This window comes from Carettochelys insculpta, chromosome 3, assembly GCF_033958435.1.
Source record: "Carettochelys insculpta isolate YL-2023 chromosome 3, ASM3395843v1, whole genome shotgun sequence".
NCBI classification, from domain to species: Eukaryota; Metazoa; Chordata; order Testudines; family Carettochelyidae; genus Carettochelys; species Carettochelys insculpta.
Genome location: NC_134139.1, coordinates 26,928,056 through 26,947,243, shown reverse-complemented (window position 1 = coordinate 26,947,243; position 19,188 = coordinate 26,928,056). Strand labels below are relative to the sequence as shown.

At 42.7% G+C, this 19,188-nt stretch overlaps 1 protein-coding gene across 4 annotated transcripts in view; it reads left to right on the top strand.

Annotated features, from left to right (window-relative positions):
* The window catches only part of SPTBN1 (spectrin beta, non-erythrocytic 1), a 222,633-nt gene that overhangs the window by 183,426 nt on the left and 20,019 nt on the right, over positions 1-19,188 (top strand). For all 4 annotated transcript variants that reach the window (XM_074989512.1, XM_074989511.1, XM_074989513.1 and 1 more), the window contains 8 exons: positions 7,978-8,124; positions 10,315-10,578; positions 11,334-11,558; positions 11,748-11,837; positions 12,181-12,459; positions 14,055-14,185; positions 16,263-16,467; positions 16,899-17,273. In XM_074989512.1, coding sequence (XP_074845613.1) covers positions 7,978-8,124; positions 10,315-10,578; positions 11,334-11,558; positions 11,748-11,837; positions 12,181-12,459; positions 14,055-14,185; positions 16,263-16,467; positions 16,899-17,273 — 1,716 coding nt within the window. The remainder of the gene's footprint in view (positions 1-7,977; positions 8,125-10,314; positions 10,579-11,333; positions 11,559-11,747; positions 11,838-12,180; positions 12,460-14,054; positions 14,186-16,262; positions 16,468-16,898; positions 17,274-19,188) is intronic.

Genomic DNA, 19,188 nt, shown 5'->3' with positions numbered 1-19,188 from the left:
TTCATGCACGTCTCCCGTGGAGTGGCATTTGCTTGGACAGACAGGAACTTGGCCCAAATAGCACTACCCTATTAATAAAAACTTTACAAATTAGCAGAGGTATTAGCTGGCATTGACAGTTTGTTCTTCCCTCCCATAGAGTACCAGTAGTAACAAAAATTGGTCTGTTTCTCGGACGTTCATGTGCTCTCTACGTTTTAAACCTACACTCACCAATACAAGTTTGGATTTTATATTAGAGTTGAGCATATTAGAACGTGAGTAGTGGAGAGGTACAGGCAAGGAGCCAGGCACAGCTGCAAGCTCTGTGCTCTCCGGCATGCAGCGAGCACTCCATCTGTGCTGCGCAGCACAAGCCATCCTGACGGGGTGGAGAGAAGCCAGAGCTATTGCTCACCCTGTATTCCTCTCATCAGCGCAGGTTTGCAACTAGAGGGCATGCAGAACATGCTGTGCATGTGGGCCCAAGACTGCGGGGGCCCGATCCAGAGCTGGGCTAAAGCTGCTCCCAGAGCTGTCCTGCAGGCTGTCTTGCTAAGAAGCAGGCAGCCAGGCAGGTGAAAGGGGCTGGCTAGGAGTTTGCTTCCCCCACGCCACACCCAGTCACAGAGTGCCCCAGCAGCTGGGCTCTTCCACCACCACTACTACCGCCACCCCTCCACGCTTGTGGCTGAGAGGTGGCAGAGCTGCAGGCTTTGAGTCCTCAGAATTCTAGGGCTTTTCCCCTATCAGGGAGTGAGGGCAAAGTGCACAGCCTGTACTCCTAGCTCTCACTCCTGGCTGCCCAGGGAAGGGGGAGAGAGGGAACTTCAAGCTTTGTATTTTATTTCGCTCCCTGGAAGTTCGGCAGCAGCACCTGGTAGCCATGCTACTATCTTCAGCCCTCATTCCTACTTCCCATGCCCTCAGCACCCCAATGCTCTCAGCCCCCTGCCATTATTCCTGAACTTCCCCCACAACACACCCTGCTGTGAGCTCCCAACCCCCTTTCCTTATTCCTGAACCCCTCTCCACCCAAGCCACTCTGCTGTTAGCCACACCCACCCTTTCTTGCCCTGAGCAGCTCTGCCTCACCCCCCCAGAATACCTTTTAGAAACTTAAGTTACTTTCGTCCCTGAGTGTAGGATGACATGTTTAAAATACAAGGCACACTGGGATGTTATCGAGTGGGATTTCTGAAAACACCTAAATGACTTTGGTGTTCGTCTGCTTGACTGACTGTGAGTGGATTTGTACCTCTAAATCACTGAGGAGCTTTAGAATATTGTACCAGTATTTCATCCTTATGAAAAGGAGAGAGAGAGTTTTGTGGGTAAGGCATTTGGGGTAGACATCCACCAGAACTGGTTTGGTTCCTGTCTCTGCCAAAGACAGCTTGCATGGCTATGGGAAAAATCATTTCATTTCTCTGTGCCTTTATTCATAATCCATTAACTTCCCAATGCTCCCTGACTTCCACAGGCTGGCTTGCCTCCCTCCATTTAGCCTAATTTCCCCCTCCCCTGACCTTTCCCTATCTACAGCATTGGGGCTGTTTGGAACAAGGCCTGTCTCTCACTCTGTGTCCATACAGCAACTAGCACAATTGGATTCTGCTTTCAGTTGGGGTCTCTGGGCACTACAGTGGCACTAATGATGCAGATTTTGAATACAAAAAATAATGAATTGCTATAACAGTTAACAGAAGCAGGTGAGAATAGTTATCCCAATTTTCAGTACTGGAGAAACTATGGTGCAGGGAGGTAAAGGGATTTGCCCAAGGTTCCAGTTCACAACAGTGGCACTGTTGGACAAGAAACCAGCTTCCTGACTTTCAGTTCTGTGCTAGTCACACAGTCTCCTTATTTTAGAATAGTTTTCCATGTATCCATTGCATCTGGATCACTGTACTAAAGCCATAAACACACACACTCTCTCTCTCTCTTTCTCTCTCTCAAACAGGAATATATTGAAGCTGTTGCTTCAGTAGGGGATCCTGGTTCTAGGAGTCACTGGGAATTTGAGGGTTAGTAGCACTGGGGTCAGGCCCTTTGTAAGGCGTTATTGGTCAGAATACAAAAACAAGTACTCAGCACATAAGGTACATTTCAGCTGAGTTGTATGTCTGGTTTTACACAAGTGAAATATACCCCATCACAATGCACAGTAAGACTCCCCATTGATGTGACAATTCCAAAAGTCAAAGCATGTAGAGAACTAAATAAATAAGATTGTTAAAGTGTCACGCATTTCCAGAATGCAACTGGCAATGTGTAATGAATGGTGTGTGTGTGTGTGTGTGTGTGTGTGTGTGAGAGAGACAGTGTGAGTGGAGGTGGGTAAATATCATAATCTAACATGTATAGGGAGTGATAAATTATGGACCTCCACTGAAATGAGAAATAGCTGACCTATCTTACCAGTGTCATTTTTAGCATTAGTTCTGTGTGCATGGGTATGTCATTAAAAAACACAATCACAGCCATGGTACAAGGTCTCCTGTGTCTCAAATGAGATGTAAGATAACAGACAGAAACTGTAATTAGTAAAGATGAGCAATAACTTTAGCTTCAGGCTTATATTAATACCATTGATACTTACTTAACTGCACATCAGACCAAGTCTGACTACTGTATCTGGGATATCACTCAAGTATGCTGGAAGTCAGAGTACTCTGGATTGTCATTTGGGAGGCTAAAATACTAGGTGCAGTTAAAACTATGCAAGCTTATTTAGTTGCTCTTCAATATACTGAGAAAATTGGGTAAAATAATTAACATTAGCTAAGCAGTAATGCTCAAGAGGTGAGAAGCAAGGGGGCCCCAAAGTCATATTTCTTGCTCTCTCCCTTTGCCCCTGAGAAAAAGTAGTTGTACCCCAGTATCAGCAAGTGGAGTTTGTCAGGGACAGAGAGGTGAACATAGATCAGCTTTTACTCCACTCATCCCACGCTTGCTAACATTCCAGGTTTGTCTTCTGAAATACATTATGGATGTGTCTACACAGGCACAGATCTTTGAAATAGCCATGCTTATGGCCATTTTGAAGATTAGTAATAAAGTGCTGAATTGAATATTCAGCACTGCATTAGCATTAGGACGCTTCCGGCCGCGGCACTTCAAAAGCACTGCTTTCGAAAGTGCTCGGCGCATCTACACGGGTCCTTTTTGAAATCCCCTTATCCAGCTCACTGATCGGAATAAGGGTATTTTGAAAGGTATGGATCCTTTCAAAAAGACCCCCCGTGTAGCCGCGCCAAGCCGTGCGCATTTGAAAGCGGCGCTTTCAAAGCACCGCGGCCGGAAGCATCCTAATGCTAATAAGGTGCTGAATATTCAATTCAGCGCCTCATTAGTAATCTTCAAAATATGGCTATTTTGAAGATTTGTGCCCGTGTAGACACAGCCTGTCTCACTGAGCCTTCTGTGAAGTGATACTGCTCCATGTGGTTCCCAACATGAGGATAAGAGTGGGTAAGGAGACCTGATCAGATCCCCAGTCTTCTACTTCTGTCTTGCAATATCCCCAATTCATCCCTTATCTTCTGTGCATACTCCCAGTTGCAGATGGATCGTATTCCATCAGGGGCAACAGTGACTGAAGAAAGTTTTTTGAATAGTTCTTTCCATGGTGCTATCAGGTTCATGATGAACCACCTGCTCTAGCTGTGGCTCTGTTCTGAGTCTGCACCATGGCGCACAGTTCTTTGTTTCTGTGAATCAGTGGAACACAAGAAGAGAAAACAAGGTAATCCTCATAGGGACAGCTCAGTTATAAGAACTAAAGGCACATCTTTTCTCCAGCCCATATGCTGCTCTGCATTAATCACTGGGCATCATTCTCTCGCGCTCTCTCTGTCACAAGCATGGATGTATCAAATCTTCTGAATGAATATAATTAAGATATGACACCAGGGAAGTCCTAGCAGATGATAGAGATCCCGAATTTTGTGCCTTGAAAGTTGACTTTTGCTATTGCGTTTCCTTTATATCTTTGTTCGTAAGTGGCCTATCCCTGAAGAGTTTTGTAAAGTGGAATTTCCACTTTCTGGTCTGATTTCTCTTGAGTAGTCAGAGTTAAGAAGGTTTTTGCTGGATTGGACATGTCAGATATGGTCAATCTGTTCATTCCATGTGAGCAGGTTTTTTCATACATTTTAGACACTCATGAACCTTGCGCTTCCAGATAAGCTTCGACGGTCTGCATATTTACAGTGTTGGAGAAGAGTCTGCAAAACAATTTAATTTCCCAGGGCTCCTTTTGCCTCCCAAGAGTCAATAGTAAAAACTGTGTTATGAGACATAGTTGCTCTCAGTGTCTCATAACCTGTAACTAGACATACATGAGCTGTTTGTCTAGTATCCAACTCTTGTTGGCAGTAAGGACCAAATTCTGGTTTCATTGAAGCCAATGGCAAAACTCCCGTTGATTTCAGCAGGATGAAGATTTTGCTTTACTAGAATACATACGTCTTTTTTTTTTCTTCCATGGCATTATTTTTGGAAATGAACTGCCCCTGAAGCATCGTTGTGTCTGTATCAGTACAGAGGATGCTGGCTTTCAGCAACCTATACTCTAAACCCTCGATTTAATGGACTAATAGGACAGGGGTGTCTGTTAATGCTGAAAGTCTCTTTATATCCGAATGGGTATACTGTATGATGCTGCTACACTGACCTTCCCAGCCCATCTGTCACTCCTGTCCTCTGCCCCCTTTTCCATTGCCCCTGCTGCCACATTCTTCCCCTCACACCTCCAGCTCCCTCTCCCATTTACCAGGAGAGGAGCTGAATACAGGCCTGGCTCCTTCCATGTCCTGCAGCTCTCAATGCTGCAGTTCCTCCAGCCCCCAGCTCTAAGCTGCCCGCACGAAGATGGACTGTGGCTACCCCCAGCCTGCCAGCAGGCAGCAGCCTCCTGCGCCATGGCTGCTGCTCAGCACCATTACAGGCAGCAGCAGCTGAGTGCCAGCATGCTCCACACACACGGGCTGAGGGAGGAGAGCTCCTGTGCCCCACCGCAGGTGCCTCTCCCCACCTGGCTCCTGTGGCCCCAGCCGCCTCTCCAGTCCCGGGGGCAGCTCTGGTGACTCTCCCGCATTTATTTAAGCAAAGGCAGGGGGCTGGCAGAGAGCATCCATTTCCGAAGTCCATTGTATCAGGGTCGGTTAAATGAAGCATTTACTGTACATGTCTCTACTGGTTTCAAAGGTAGATTTTCATGATGATGCCTACAAATTCTTGTTTGGAGCACCTGTGTGAGGTTAGAAGAAGTAGGCAGAAAACTAGAAGTCAGAAATCAGGGTTTGTGCCTGACTGACACTGGCTGTGTATGACACTTGATTTTGATGTGCCTCTGTTTATGCCTCCCGTAAAGCATGGCTAATAGCTGCCTTTGTGAAGCACTTCAGGATCCTAGATGAGGTTAATGTTGCCATAGAGAAAAATGTGTGGCAAGCATTGTAATGACAAGGGTGTAACACCTCTTTCTTGTCTGAAAAGTTACATGTAAAATCCCTAATTTAGTGCTATAATGTACTACTTAATATGGACTCTGACTATTAAACCTCCAGAGTTCATATGCTCCCTACAAGTATGTCTATTAGAACTGTAATCTTGAGACATGTAGTATCCATATTGAGATGAATATTGTTAGTTAAATTCACTAAAAAGATCAGATGAGGATTTTTCTGGCTCTGCTTATATCTGTTCTATTTTTACACTGATTAACCATGCTCCTTGATAACCTTTTAAAACGTTCATGAACTGTAAATGAAGTTTGTTCCCAAGACCTCTGAGTAGTCATATTCTAGAAGATTTTACTTGTCTGTTCCTTTACCCTAGCCAACAAAGTGTTGTATCTGTAGGATGGTACATATTGCAGAAGTGGCCTGGTTAGCAGGAAAGCTTAGGTTTTGTTTGTGTTTTGCTTTTGGGTGGTGACTCTAAAAATGTAAAACGTGCATCTTTGCGTGAGTTTATGCAAATATTGTGTCTTATTGCTTCACAATTAAAAAAGGTATGATTGAGACCACTCAGATGTGAGCTTCAATAGAGTAGACTGTTTTTTTTAAATTATTTTAATAATGTTAGTAGCAAAAATCACTACCTGTCCTATTGCCAAAAAGGATATTTTTAAAAATATATGTGTTCTTCAGTTTTGGCATAAAAATGCTCATTGTAAATCTATTTCAGGGAAATCTTATCAAAAAAGAATGAACTGATTTTATGTGAAGGGGAACGGAATTTTTGGTTTTTGTTTAAATTACGGGAATTGGTTTACTGAATATTTGGAAATGGCATTTTAAAAAGCGAGAAATAGTCCTGGCGTATTGAAGAACTAGTGAAAATTAACAGAGAGAGAGAGCTATGTTTAGTCTGTATTCTAACAAACAAAGCAGAAGTCATGTAGCAGTTCAAAGACTAACCAAAAATGTATTAGGCAATGAGTTTTTGTGGGGCAGACCCGCTTCCTCAGATCTGGAGAAGGTTGTGATATCTCCAGATCTCAGGCACTGGGTTTGCCCCACAAAAGGTCGTCACCTAATAAATAATTTGGTTAGTCTCTTTAAAGTGCTACATGACTGCCGGCTTGTTTAGTGAAAATTAAGCAAAGAAACAGATCTAATTTAGTACAGTGTGTTCATGTGCGTGTGAGAGAGAGAGAGAAAGAGATTTCATATAATGAGAGTAACAGACATAATGTGATATTCCTACAAGAACTTCTTTGTAAGAGGATTCTTTGATACACGTCTAGGGATACAATTTCTGATTCAGTTCACATTTACTAATCTAGATCTCTGCACTTGTATAAAGACATATTGACGTAAGTGGAATGCCACACAGGTGAGGAGTCCACCTGGAATATCATCATACAGATCAAATATTGAAGTAGGACATTCCTGAGAGACTCTTTAGGACTGTGTTGGTAGCATGTGAGACTGTTGACCACAGAGGAGTAGAGGAAGCATACTGTCACTGTTAGCAATAACTGGAACATTTGCATGTGACTCCTCTCTCATTGAATTTGGTGTGAGCCTTGTTGTTGACTTCAGTGTAGACAGGGGTGCGTCCTTTATCATTGCAACAAGGGATGGCCTCTGTAGCAGTGCCAACAACACATTTCATAGAACAGTACTGAGAGGGCAGATTTTGAGGCCCTTCCACAGTGGACATTTTGAAGAGGCCCAAATTCCTCCTCTCTTCCAACGTCTGTGTTTTGGTGGGTGGAGCTGTCTCTATACATGCAAGGAAGAGAGGAAGGCATGCCCTGAAAATGTACTTCTCTCTGTCTGTGTGCCATCTATATGGTGCTAATAAAGATCATATTAGACGTGCCAAACTTTTAGATTAAGATATGTACAAAGGTGAATGTTCACCCCATCCTGAAACATCCCCTCTTGAGGAGTTTGGTGAGCTCACTTTATAACCATTGAATAGTTCTCCTTATTACTGAGACTGTTTGTTTGAAGACAAGCCGGCCAATAACCTAAGGGTCAAATTGAAGCCAGGCTGTACAAGAGTTGTATAATATTTGGGTGTTCGTAATCAGCATAGCCAAATGTGGACTCGATCAGTGTAATTGTATTTCTGCTACAGCTTTTCCCATGTGTCAATCAAGTACTGTGTAAAAGAGACAGAGGTGTTATGATCTGTTGCAAGTATTTAAATACATAGGGCCAGTGCCGAAGCTTATTGGAATCAATGAGCATCTCTCCAGTTACTTCATTAGACTTTGGATTAGGCATATGCTGTATGGTATGTGTTGGTTATTTTATATATTAGAAATGTTGTCTATGTTTAATAGAGATCTCCCCGGCCAGACTCTTGGCTTCTGACAGCTCCTAGATCTGTTTGGAACTTTTTGCCTCAATCTTTAAAATGAGCTAACTTAAATCCTACCTTTGAATACCCTCAAACTTTCTACTCATCTCTGGTTCCTTAACTATAGACAGTTTTAAAAGTCTCTCAGTAATATTCTTTTCCACATTTTTTCAGCTGTCCCTCTGGATCAATGAAAAGATGCTTACGGCCCAGGATATGTCTTATGATGAAGCAAGGAATCTGCACAGTAAATGGCTAAAACACCAGGCATTTATGGCAGAACTTGCATCGAACAAAGAATGGCTGGAGAAAATTGAAAAGGTAAAATTTTTTTTAATAAACTTCCTCTTGCTTTAAATCGTGGTTGTGTTCAGAGAAATGACTGTACAAATGACTCAGTAGATGAGACCCCTGTTGTCTTTTGGTCATCTGTTCAGTTTAGACTGAAAAACCTTTTTGTTGTTGCTCACCAAATACAGTTATGAAAAGGAAACCTCTCCACTTTTATCTATATGTACCTATCTGTGTTATCCTCTCTGTAATCTAAACCATTCTGTTCTATTTCTCACCAATCTAATCTCTTTGATGTTTTCTTTCCATTTATGATATCCAGGTTTTTGTAGTGCATGTACCAACCAGCTTGCCAGTTCAGTCCAATTTGCTATATTCTCCTTATTTATGATGATGTAAAGAGGAGAGCACATGTTTTGACTTTCAGATCCCTGAGTTGGAAAGTACAAAAATTATATTTTGATTTTTATAAATTGTTCAATTACTTTGCAGATCATGGAAACAAAATAATTAGATAACTTTTTATGGTGCCATTCTGAATGTTGCTGTTTTTAGCATAAAATCACAATACTAATCAGAAAACAAACATTGTCAGATGTTAAAGTGCAGTCTCTCTTTTGTGAACAATTAACATCTTCATCGAGCTAGATGAAGCAATTTTTAATGGCTTTAATGTGCTGCATTGTATTTTCTACTTCTTGTTTGAAGAAGGAACACTGGAACACTAAAATTCTCATCTTTAGCTCTGACAATGGGTTTCTGTTCACTGTAAGTTAGTATAATTGCTCGTTTCCTTCCTAATTTGGCACTCTGTATCCCATTAGTGGCTTTTCTGTGTTTTGCAAACAGTAATAGTTTTCACTGATGTAACTGAAACATGTCCCTCATCAACAGCGGTACCTTTTCAGTCGTGCTAGTGCATTCCCATCCTCTGTTCCTGAAAAGTCAGATTGCAGCAAAGGATAAGATACCTGCACCAAAGTTGTGTGTTGAAATGCAGTTGTAGAACTTTTTTTTTTCTTTTTAAGGTGTGTGTTTTTTTTATTTCCTTGTATTACGTGTGCATTGTGGTCTATGGAGCCCACCATTACAAAGCTTGCTCTGTATTGAGTGAGATTACCAATTCTAGGGGTATAACAACATACTTCTAAATAGAAGAGATGTGTCTCAAACTGGAGAAGGTCTTTTCAGCTGTAGTATTTTTAAAGTCCAAGTCCTCTCTTGGTGTTCTCCTTAAATATAGGGCGACTGCTTCCCTACATGTCCGTCCCATTGGAAGGAGAGCTATCAGGCAAAAGAAGCGAGGTGTTCAGCATCTTAAAGACGGTGATTTAGGAGGGAGCCAGTGGAGGCAGAGAGTAATTAGTATCTCCTTGCCCCTGCAAAGCTGCCTGGCAACCTCTGTCTTTCATCACTGCATTTTTGATAGCACAGCCATACTGCACTGTACTACTTTTGCTATTGTTAGCCCTGGTTTCCCTGCTCCCCCATGTGAAATATCCCACAGTATCATGAAAATCCTGCATCAGTTATGGCAGGTTTGTTTTCCAACAAGTTGCTCCACTTTGTCCCATATGTTTTAGAGGTGAGCACGTTCCACCCCCACCAAAATTACTAGATTTCAAATGAAAAGGGACTTCCCCATGGTCTGAATGAAGGAGAGTTTCCACCCTTCCAGAGCCTTCCAGACTTAAGGCAACAAGCAGCCCCATCGATTGGGGGTGGAGGGGAGAGTTGCCCCCAGGCCTGCGATTTCAAAGGTCCAGTTGTATCAGCACTGCTGATACTTAGGCAATGGTGGTGGCTGGAGCTCCAGGCCCCTTTGAAACACTGCAGCAGCGCTGCTCTAGCTGCATATGGCTGTGGGGGAGGACCCAGCACCGTGGTCCAGGAAGCACCAAGAGCTAACTGCCCTTGGCCGTGCCCCTTCCACTTCTGGCCACGCCCCTTCCAAGACGCAGAGCTGGGCTCCACTCCCACCTTGCCCTGGATCACACAGACGCTGTCGTTGTCGCTGGGTAGAGGAACCTTGCTCCTTATGGATGTGGAGGGAACCTTGGAGCCTATGTTCTGAGAAGAATAATTGAGGTGTAATTTTGATGGCAACGTGTAGCTGAAGGCACCAAAGTCTAAGGAATCCTGACTTCTGTCAGAGACTAATTTAATGCACTCGCCTTTAGTGCTTTTGCCCATCACGTCTGTTTCCTATGCCCTTTCCAGGAAGGGATGCAGCTCATTGCAGAGAAACCAGAGACTGAAATGGTAGTGAAAGAAAAGCTAACTGGTCTGCATCAAATGTGGGAGGAGCTCGAATCGACCACCCAAACCAAGGCTCAGCGACTCTTTGATGCAAATAAGGCTGAGCTTTTCACCCAGAGTTGTGCTGATCTGGATAAATGGCTGAACAGCTTGGAGAGTCAGATACAGTCTGATGACTATGGAAAAGATCTCACCAGTGTCAACATCCTGCTGAAAAAACAACAGGTAAAGTGATTGAGCTGTGAGTCTAGAATAGACTGCATGGAAGGCAGTTTTAACCATACAAAGGAACAGATAAAGGCCCTTTCAGTTTAAATTCAGACTTAATTTGCTCTTCTTTCTATTTGCCTCTTTGTTAAGGGAACGCAGCAGCCATTAGATATCCCATCCCCACATCTCTCAGTGCAACTCTTTCTCCCCAGTTCTTCCCCTTCAGAATTTCTTTTCCTGGAGGATCCTCCAGCGATTGACTGACTGCCCTCCCCCATCCACCAGTGAGTGGCTCCTTGATTCCCAGAAATCATAGGAAGGGGTGAAGTGGTGCTGCATCTGCTGTTGCACTGAGCAGTTTTGGAATAGGGTTAAGTTGTGAGCAACTAGTAAAAGAGTAAGAACTGAGGAGCAGATGTACCACATCTGGAAGCCGATGCAACTCCCTTGACTTCGGTGATGCTGAGTCCAGCAATTCAGCAATGAATGTGGTATTAATCCTGCTTCCATGTGCCTCTTTCCTTAGGTCAGAACAGGAGAAATGCACTGGTATTGCCTGCTAGGAAATAGTGCCAGTCTACTTCCTATACTGTTTGCTGCAAAACAACTCGCAGTTATTATTAATATATTTAATTCTTAGTTGCTGTGATTCAGCCGTTCTTCTTGCCCAGGATTTATGAAGTCAATGACTTTTTTTTAATCCTACAGTTTTGCATATGCATGAGTGCCCAGTATTTGTCAACCTCTTTTGGCACTTTCCTCCCACTTAGATGCTTGAGAACCAAATGGATGTTCGTAAGAAGGAGATAGAGGAGTTGCAAAGCCAGGCCCAGGCTTTGAGTCAGGAGGGCAAGAGTACTGATGAAGTAGATGGCAAACGCCTTATTGTACAGAAGAAATTCTTGGAGCTACTGGAACCTTTGACTGAAAGGAAGACGAACCTGCTGGCCTCCAAAGAGGTCCACCAGTTCAACCGGGATGTGGAGGATGAAATTGTGAGTACAGATTGCACTCCCCAACTGCTGAAAATGCTCAGTCCCATCAGGGAGGCTCGTCTGAATTCATATCTCACTAGCACACTAGACTATTACATTTCCCAAAGCATCTCTCAGAGCATTAGACTCTTCTCCTATCAATACTGTGAATTGCTATATTTCATGGAGGTTTTCTGTAATTTCTTTCAGCTGTGGGTTGGAGAGAGGATGCCTATAGCAACATCTGTTGATCATGGACATAACCTCCAGACTGTGCAGCTACTGATAAAGAAAAATCAGGTAAGTAGCTGCTACTAGAACTGTTTGTTGCTGTTTGTTTAAGTATCTGCTAGGAAAAATGTTTGAGGTGGCTCTGTGCAGAATGAGTGTCTTTGATGTAAAAGCTTAGGGCTGGGTTAGGGATGCTCCAGTGCACATGTGCTGGAGGCTGAGACCTCTCAGGGAGCCCTTCTCTGTAATGTGCTTGCACACAAGGCAGCCATAGTTTATCCACACAAACGGTTAGGATGGGTATTACTGTGCATGGTACCCTTCTACCTTACATGACAGTTCTGCAGACCATCCTCATTCTGCAAGCATTTGTTCAGATGGTGTTTCTAGTGAGTGTTGCTTTCCTGTGCAGACACTTCAGAAAGAAATTCAAGGCCATCAGCCTCGTATCGATGACATTTTTGAGAGGAGTCAAAACGTCATTACGGAGAGCAGCCTTAATGCTGAAGCACTTCAGCAGAGACTTGCAGACTTGCAACAGTTGTGGAATCTCCTAATTGAGGAGACGGAGAAACGCCACAAGCGCCTGGAGGAGTCTCACAAAGCCCAGCAGTATTACTTCGATGCAGCGGAGGCTGAGGCGTGGATGAGCGAACAGGAACTCTACATGATGTCAGAAGAGAAAGCCAAGGTGAGTAGCTTCACAGTGAAATGGATGACAGGGGAGAAATCATTGGATGATTAACTGTTCTGTTGACTCCCGCTGGGGCATCTGTCTTTGGCCACTGTTGAAAGGCAAGATACTGAGCTACATGAACATTTATTCTGACCCAGTGTAGCTGTTATGTTCTTATGTAACATAGCTGGAGCTACATATCTTGATTTGAACATCTCCCCTCGTGTAGACCTGGCATAGGTGAGCTCTCTGTTTTTTTGAGTCTATAATTTAATATGCCACAAATACACAGACCAATGAAATTCATTCACAAGGTCCCAAGTCAGTTCACAAGAGATCTTTGAGTAGTGCTACCCACAAGTTACTGTTTTCTTATAGGAACAACAAGAAGTCCTGTGGCACCCTATAGGCTGACAGATATTTTGGAGCATAAGCTTTCGTGGGCAAAGACCCGCTTCATCAGATGCATGAGTTGGCTTATGTTAGTCCATAAGGTGCCACGGGACTCTTGTTGTTCTCGAAGATACAGACTAACATGGCTACTTCTCTGATACTTGTTTTCCTATGGAACACTGGTCTTCCCATACCAGGTCATGTTAACAGTGCAGTATTGCCAGACAGTAACTGCACCATTAACATATCATAATAGTGCTATACAAGAAACTGTTTTTGCACTTGGTGTGCTTTATACATGTATTTTCCTGTTTGCTGGTACGGGAACAGATTCACCAGAACCAAATGGAGCGGTGGCAACCAGCAAATCCATACTTGTGAATCTAGCCCAGTACTTTAGAATCTGCGGCATTCTGTCAAGAGCCTACTGCTGCTCCTATTGTAGTCAAATCTAAACAGGATCAAACTACATAAGGGAGAACAGTCTACTCCTTCTTCTCTGCAGTATGGAGGGGAGTGAGAGTCAGCCATATAGGCTTTTTATATGTTTATATGATCCAGGACAATAAATAACCATTTCACACCCAAGTAACAGATGCCAGTGGCATTCAGTGCTCAGCTAACAAGTGTTTTGCTTTACTTTGTTTTCCAAGCATTTAAAAAAAAAGACAAAAGGAAAAAGATCTTTAAAAATGAAACCACAGTCAATCCACCAAAATGTTCAAGATAAAGACACTTGTAGGTGATGTCAAGTTACATAGTCATACTTTATTTTTCTTAAATTTTAAACTGCGTACTGTAAGTTTTGATCAAAATTATTGCATTAATTTTCGGGAGCTTTTTCTGGGCTTCTTGGAATTCCCTCCTTGATGGAGGGCATAATGTGCTGAAAGTTTTTTCTGTTGTCTTTAGACATCATCAGTGTTCTAAAAACACACAAAGCTCTTCACAGACAGGGAAATTCAACACGCTTGAGAGACAGCCATTTAATCTTGCTCTGGATCCCAGAGGGGTTATTGTATTCACCCTTTTGCTTGGTTTGTCAATGTGTGCAGATGGCTTTTACCATAGATTAACAAATATTTGTAGACCATAGACAGAACAACTTTTCTTAAAGTTGCGCTTGAAAGCAATCCTTCGTAGACCTCTTAACCTGCTACCACCTCAAATGTGTTTTTGAAGGGGAGGACCTGACTGCTGTTCTTTCCCTCTTGCAGGATGAACAGAGTGCAGTGTCCATGCTGAAGAAACACCAGATTTTGGAACAGGCAGTAGAAGACTATGCTGAGACAGTGCACCAGCTTTCCAAGACTAGCAGAACATTGGTTGCAGACAATCATCCAGAAAGGTTAATATTCCCTTACAGCTGGATTTTGACTACCTTTGACAATTATGTCATTTCACTGACGCACTGTGAACACAGGAAAATATGTCGAAAGTGGAGCCAAGTGCTGTTCTAACTAGACAACAGCAGAGATGTCGTCTTGGTGCATCCTTGTCAGGGTTGGATTGCACAGGGGAAACCAGTGCACTTGATTGCAAGGCGCAGTTTGCGTCTGGTCTGATCAGGATCGGCGTACGTGACCACTGACTAGTATCGGATATGTTGCTAGATCACTTGGAGGACGTTGTATGGGCAGTTGCATTACTCTCAACACCTGCTTCTGCATCCTGTGGAAAAAATGGAATCCAGTCATGCTGCTTGTATAGGGGAGGACTGTCCAAATACTCTTTCTTCCCTCTGACTCCCCCAAGCCCACTCACTTTTGCATGTCAAGGGAAGTGCCCTGTGATGGAAGTGCCACCACTCTCTCTTAAGGTTTCTAATTGGGAAGACCAGCTTTAATTTTTAGGGATGACAGGAGTTGTCTCTGGAGAATGCTGAGGCTTGTACAGAATCAGTGCATCTCCTGTCATCTGTATTAGCCACCCCCTCTTCATAGCTAGAGCTAGTCGCTCTGTGGGTGTGGTTTACTTCAACAAATACACACCTACATCTCCAATGTTAGATATACATATCTCATGGAACTGGAAGGGACCTCCAGAGGTCATGGAGTCCAGTCCCCTGCACTCTGAGCAGGACCTGGCACCACCCCTGGTCGTTTGTTTTTTTTTTTTAAAAAAAAAAAACCTGCCCCAGACTCTTGAAAGGCCCCCTCAAGGATTGAACTCACCATACTGGGTTTACAAGGCCAAGACTCTAACCACAATGTATCTATGCTTACATAACCTTCTGTGTTCAGGATGAAGGCTTCCCTCCATCTCAGAGATAGACCAAATGTGGAGGAATTGGAAGTCTCCTGTACCACATGGCCTATTACAAAGGCCAACACAGCAGAGTATCCCAATAGCAGCTGTGTGAGCATGGCGCTTTTTCATGTGTTAAGAGTGAACAGTAGGATAATACCTGAAAAAATATTGCCTGCAGCATGAAGGAAATAGGAAATTCTTGGAGCTGTCTTTGGAATAGTCTAAGTGTCTGAATGTATCTGATTAGAACACATGGTTCAATGCAATGGAAATGTAAGGGATACTACTAGAGGGGAAAAAATGTTAAATCGAGAGCTGTATACTGCAGGAGAGACTAGTTTAGTTCTGACCTTTGCCAGAGATTGAGTTCAAGGTACATATTCTCCATTGGCAATATGTTGACTATAAGGCAAATTTATTTAACATACCCCTCATCTGGCTGGAGCTGGGAGATTCTTGGAGGTGACAGTCTCCATATCTGTTGTAAGGGTGTATGCTGCATTACTCAAAACACTCACTAGTGGTCAATTTAGAACTCTTATGGCTCAACTGATTGGCTATTGCAATAACTTAGTAACCTGTATATATGGCAGAGGAGAAGCAATTTTAAAGGGGGTTGTGCAGTTAACAGGCAATAAATACAAAACCTCTGGTAAATGGAAATATTACTTTCCTTTGGATTATTGAACCTTAAACTTAAAAGAAATGTGTTATTGCCATTGACTCTCAATTTACCATTAACTTCCTGTTAAAGAAATTGACTGACGGAACCCAGGGAGATGTAGCCCAGGAGCTTTCTCTCAGTCCTAGGACATGCCGTGTGTGTGTGTGTGTGTGAGAGAGAGAGAGAGAGACTTTTTTAAACCTCAGCAAATTGGGGTCTTTGTTCATATTTACATTTTCCACAGTCAGTGGGCATGGTCTATATTTGAATGGTGGACCAAGTCCTTTACTGGTGTAATTAGCAGTACTCCATTGACTCTAGTGGAGCCATGCCAGCTGAGGCTATGGCCTGAACTTTTACAGACCAAGCTTTAGTCCGTTAAGAGACACATGTTCTACGGGCTAAATACTCTAACAATAATTCTTCTTCTTAGATTTTTTTGTCCCCTGATGGATTGGGGTTTTTTTATGAAATTCGTGGTGACTCAGTGTTCTCCTTGGATCTTTTTCAGCGAGCGCATCAGTATGCGCCAGTCCAAGGTGGATAAACTGTATGCAGGCCTAAAGGATCTAGCTGAAGAGAGGAAGGGAAAACTGGATGAGAGACACAGGCTATTCCAGCTCAACCGTGAGGTGGATGACTTGGAGCAGTGGATTGCTGAAAGAGAGGTGGTGGCAGGATCCCATGAGCTGGGTCAAGATTATGAACATGTTACAGTAAGTTATTTGGGTATGGCTGCAAACAAATCTGGTCCCTCTTCCCCCTGCCCCCCCCCCCCCCACCCCCGGAGTTGTATGCACTACCTGGGTAATTTAAATCAGTAACAGGTTTTGCGTATTTGATATGCATTGTAGTTTTGTGGCTGTTGGGTTATTTGCATATTCTTTTTCCTCCTAACCGCACCATAAGTAATTCGCTGTGGGGGTCTTACAGTGGTCATAAAGTACTTCAGGTTCCTGCTTGTGAATATTACATATAAGACATGCCAATATAACGTTACTGATGATCTTTCATGCAACGGATTTTAAAAAGTCTGTGCTCCCCATCACATGTGGACTGTATTAATATCCTCAAATGATCGACTTAAGTGTAAAAATCCCACACAGCTTGGATGTTGCTGACTCACAACTGTCTGATCACTTTTCAGATGTTACAAGAGCGATTCCGTGAATTTGCCCGAGACACTGGAAACATTGGGCAGGAACGTGTTGATACTGTTAACCACATGGCAGACGAGCTCATCAATTCTGGACATTCTGATGCAGCCACCATTGCAGAGTGGAAGGATGGTCTCAATGAGGCATGGGCTGACCTCTTGGAGCTCATTGACACAAGAACACAGATTCTAGCAGCCTCTTATGAACTGCACAAATTTTACCATGATGCCAAGGAGATCTTCGGACGTATTCAAGATAAACACAAGAAACTGCCCGAGGAACTGGGGAGAGACCAAAACACAGTGGAAGCACTACAGAGGATGCACACAACATTTGAACATGATATTCAGGCTTTAGGCACCCAGGTGTGTATCATGCAAGCCACTTCTCAATGTGTGTGTGAATTTAGGAATCTGGTATGCCATCAGACATCTCCCACCAAGTGGCTGAGAGACAAGACCGTGGATTGTTCTTCAAAAGGCTTATTTTACAGCTTGTATTTGTAATTTTGCTTGTCTACTTGTCATTGTGTAGCTCTCTTAGTCTCTAACATAGCTATCACTCTAGAAGTCCATAGCCATTTATATATACAGATTATGATTATTTTAGTGAAATCTTTTCAAATGCTACCCTTGATTAGTAAAGAAATAACTAAGGGCTTGTATATTGCTTATGATGACTGGCAATGACAGTAAGATTTTTCAACCCCAGATGAAGACTTTAGCAGTACATTGACTGATGCTGCCTGGGATCTGTGGGAGGGTGGTTGGATAGGTAGGTACCTCAGTCTGATTTCCCAGAGGACCTGCTTCAGACGAGCATATACTGTAGTGTCAGCATTACATGCCTGGCTTGTGCTGTTGAAAGATAAATTAGGAAGAAAAAAAGTTAACTTGCATTTAACAGAACACCTATTGAAGCAACTTCAATGGGGGCTTGAGCTGGTTTTAAATCTAACAAGGTGTTGGGGGTTGCAAATATGTGCTAATATAAAACAATAGATTTTAGCTTTTTCTGTTCTCTTAACTAAATACTAATTATGCTAAAAAGTCACCACTGAAATTTTTTGTGCCTCAGCCTATGTCTAGACAGCAGGTGCTATTTTGGGATATAAATGTATAAATGTTAAAATATATTTTACTTGTAATGTTATTAAGACAGGTACATTAAATAGACCAAAAGTAGAATAGCTATTATAATTCCAAATAAGACATACAGCTGTTTCAGAATGAATATTTGAATGGGAGAAATGGAAGTAAACTCTGTTGCTGTGTATTAGTGTTTTTCTGCATTGTTTGGAGACTCAGGGCCAATTCACCCTAGCCCTGCAGATTTTGTGGTTATGTATACAAGTGCAAAGGTAGTTCCCAGTGGATATAACATACTACCATTATGTTCAGATAGTGTTCGTACCTAGAATCTCAGTCACTTAACCAGGATAGGAAACTCTACCCTGGAAAGGACTGTTTTCCAAATGACTTGGGAATCCTGCTGGATGACTAACTGAATATGAGATTCCAGGGTAATACAGTAGCTAAGAGGCTTACCATCATCCTTAGATGCACACACAAGGGAATATAGGCAAGGAACAGTAAGATATGTTACCTCTGTATATTAGGGGAATACCGTGTGTAGTTCTTCCACAAATATTCTGGAAAAATTGGAAAGATTGAGAACATAACCACATGACTGATTTGACATCTGAAAAATATACCTTTATAGTAGAGACTTGAGCTGCTCTGTCAGTTTAATTTATCCAAGAGAGTGTTAAAAAGTGACTTGATTACAAACTTCAAGATCCTGCATAGGGAAGAGATTTTTTTTTTATTGTAGTAGGTTCATTGTTGCACCTTTGTATGCTGGACTAGGATCCCGTGGTTGAAAGGTGAAAATAAACACATTCAGACTCTGGGGAAAAAAGGCTCAGATAAAGTGAAGGTAACTAACCATTGGAACAACTTACTTAGGGATGTGATGGGTTTAAGCCTTTTTATGAAAGCTGTCTTTCTTTCTAAGAGATGCCATATTTCAACCAGAAGCTCTGGGTTTAATGCAGAAATTACTGCATGAAATTCTATGACCTATGCTGTGCACAAGGTCAGACTTGATGATCATAATGGTTCTGTCTAGCCTTACAATCTCTGTGAATCATTTCTCTCTGATGTAAACACACAAGATGCAGGTGATGGTGAATTGACATGTGTTTTTCTTATGAGGCTCGTTAATCAGAAGCCTCTGCTTCTGTAGGTAGGAGAAGTTCAAAATTGAAGGGCTGACTGT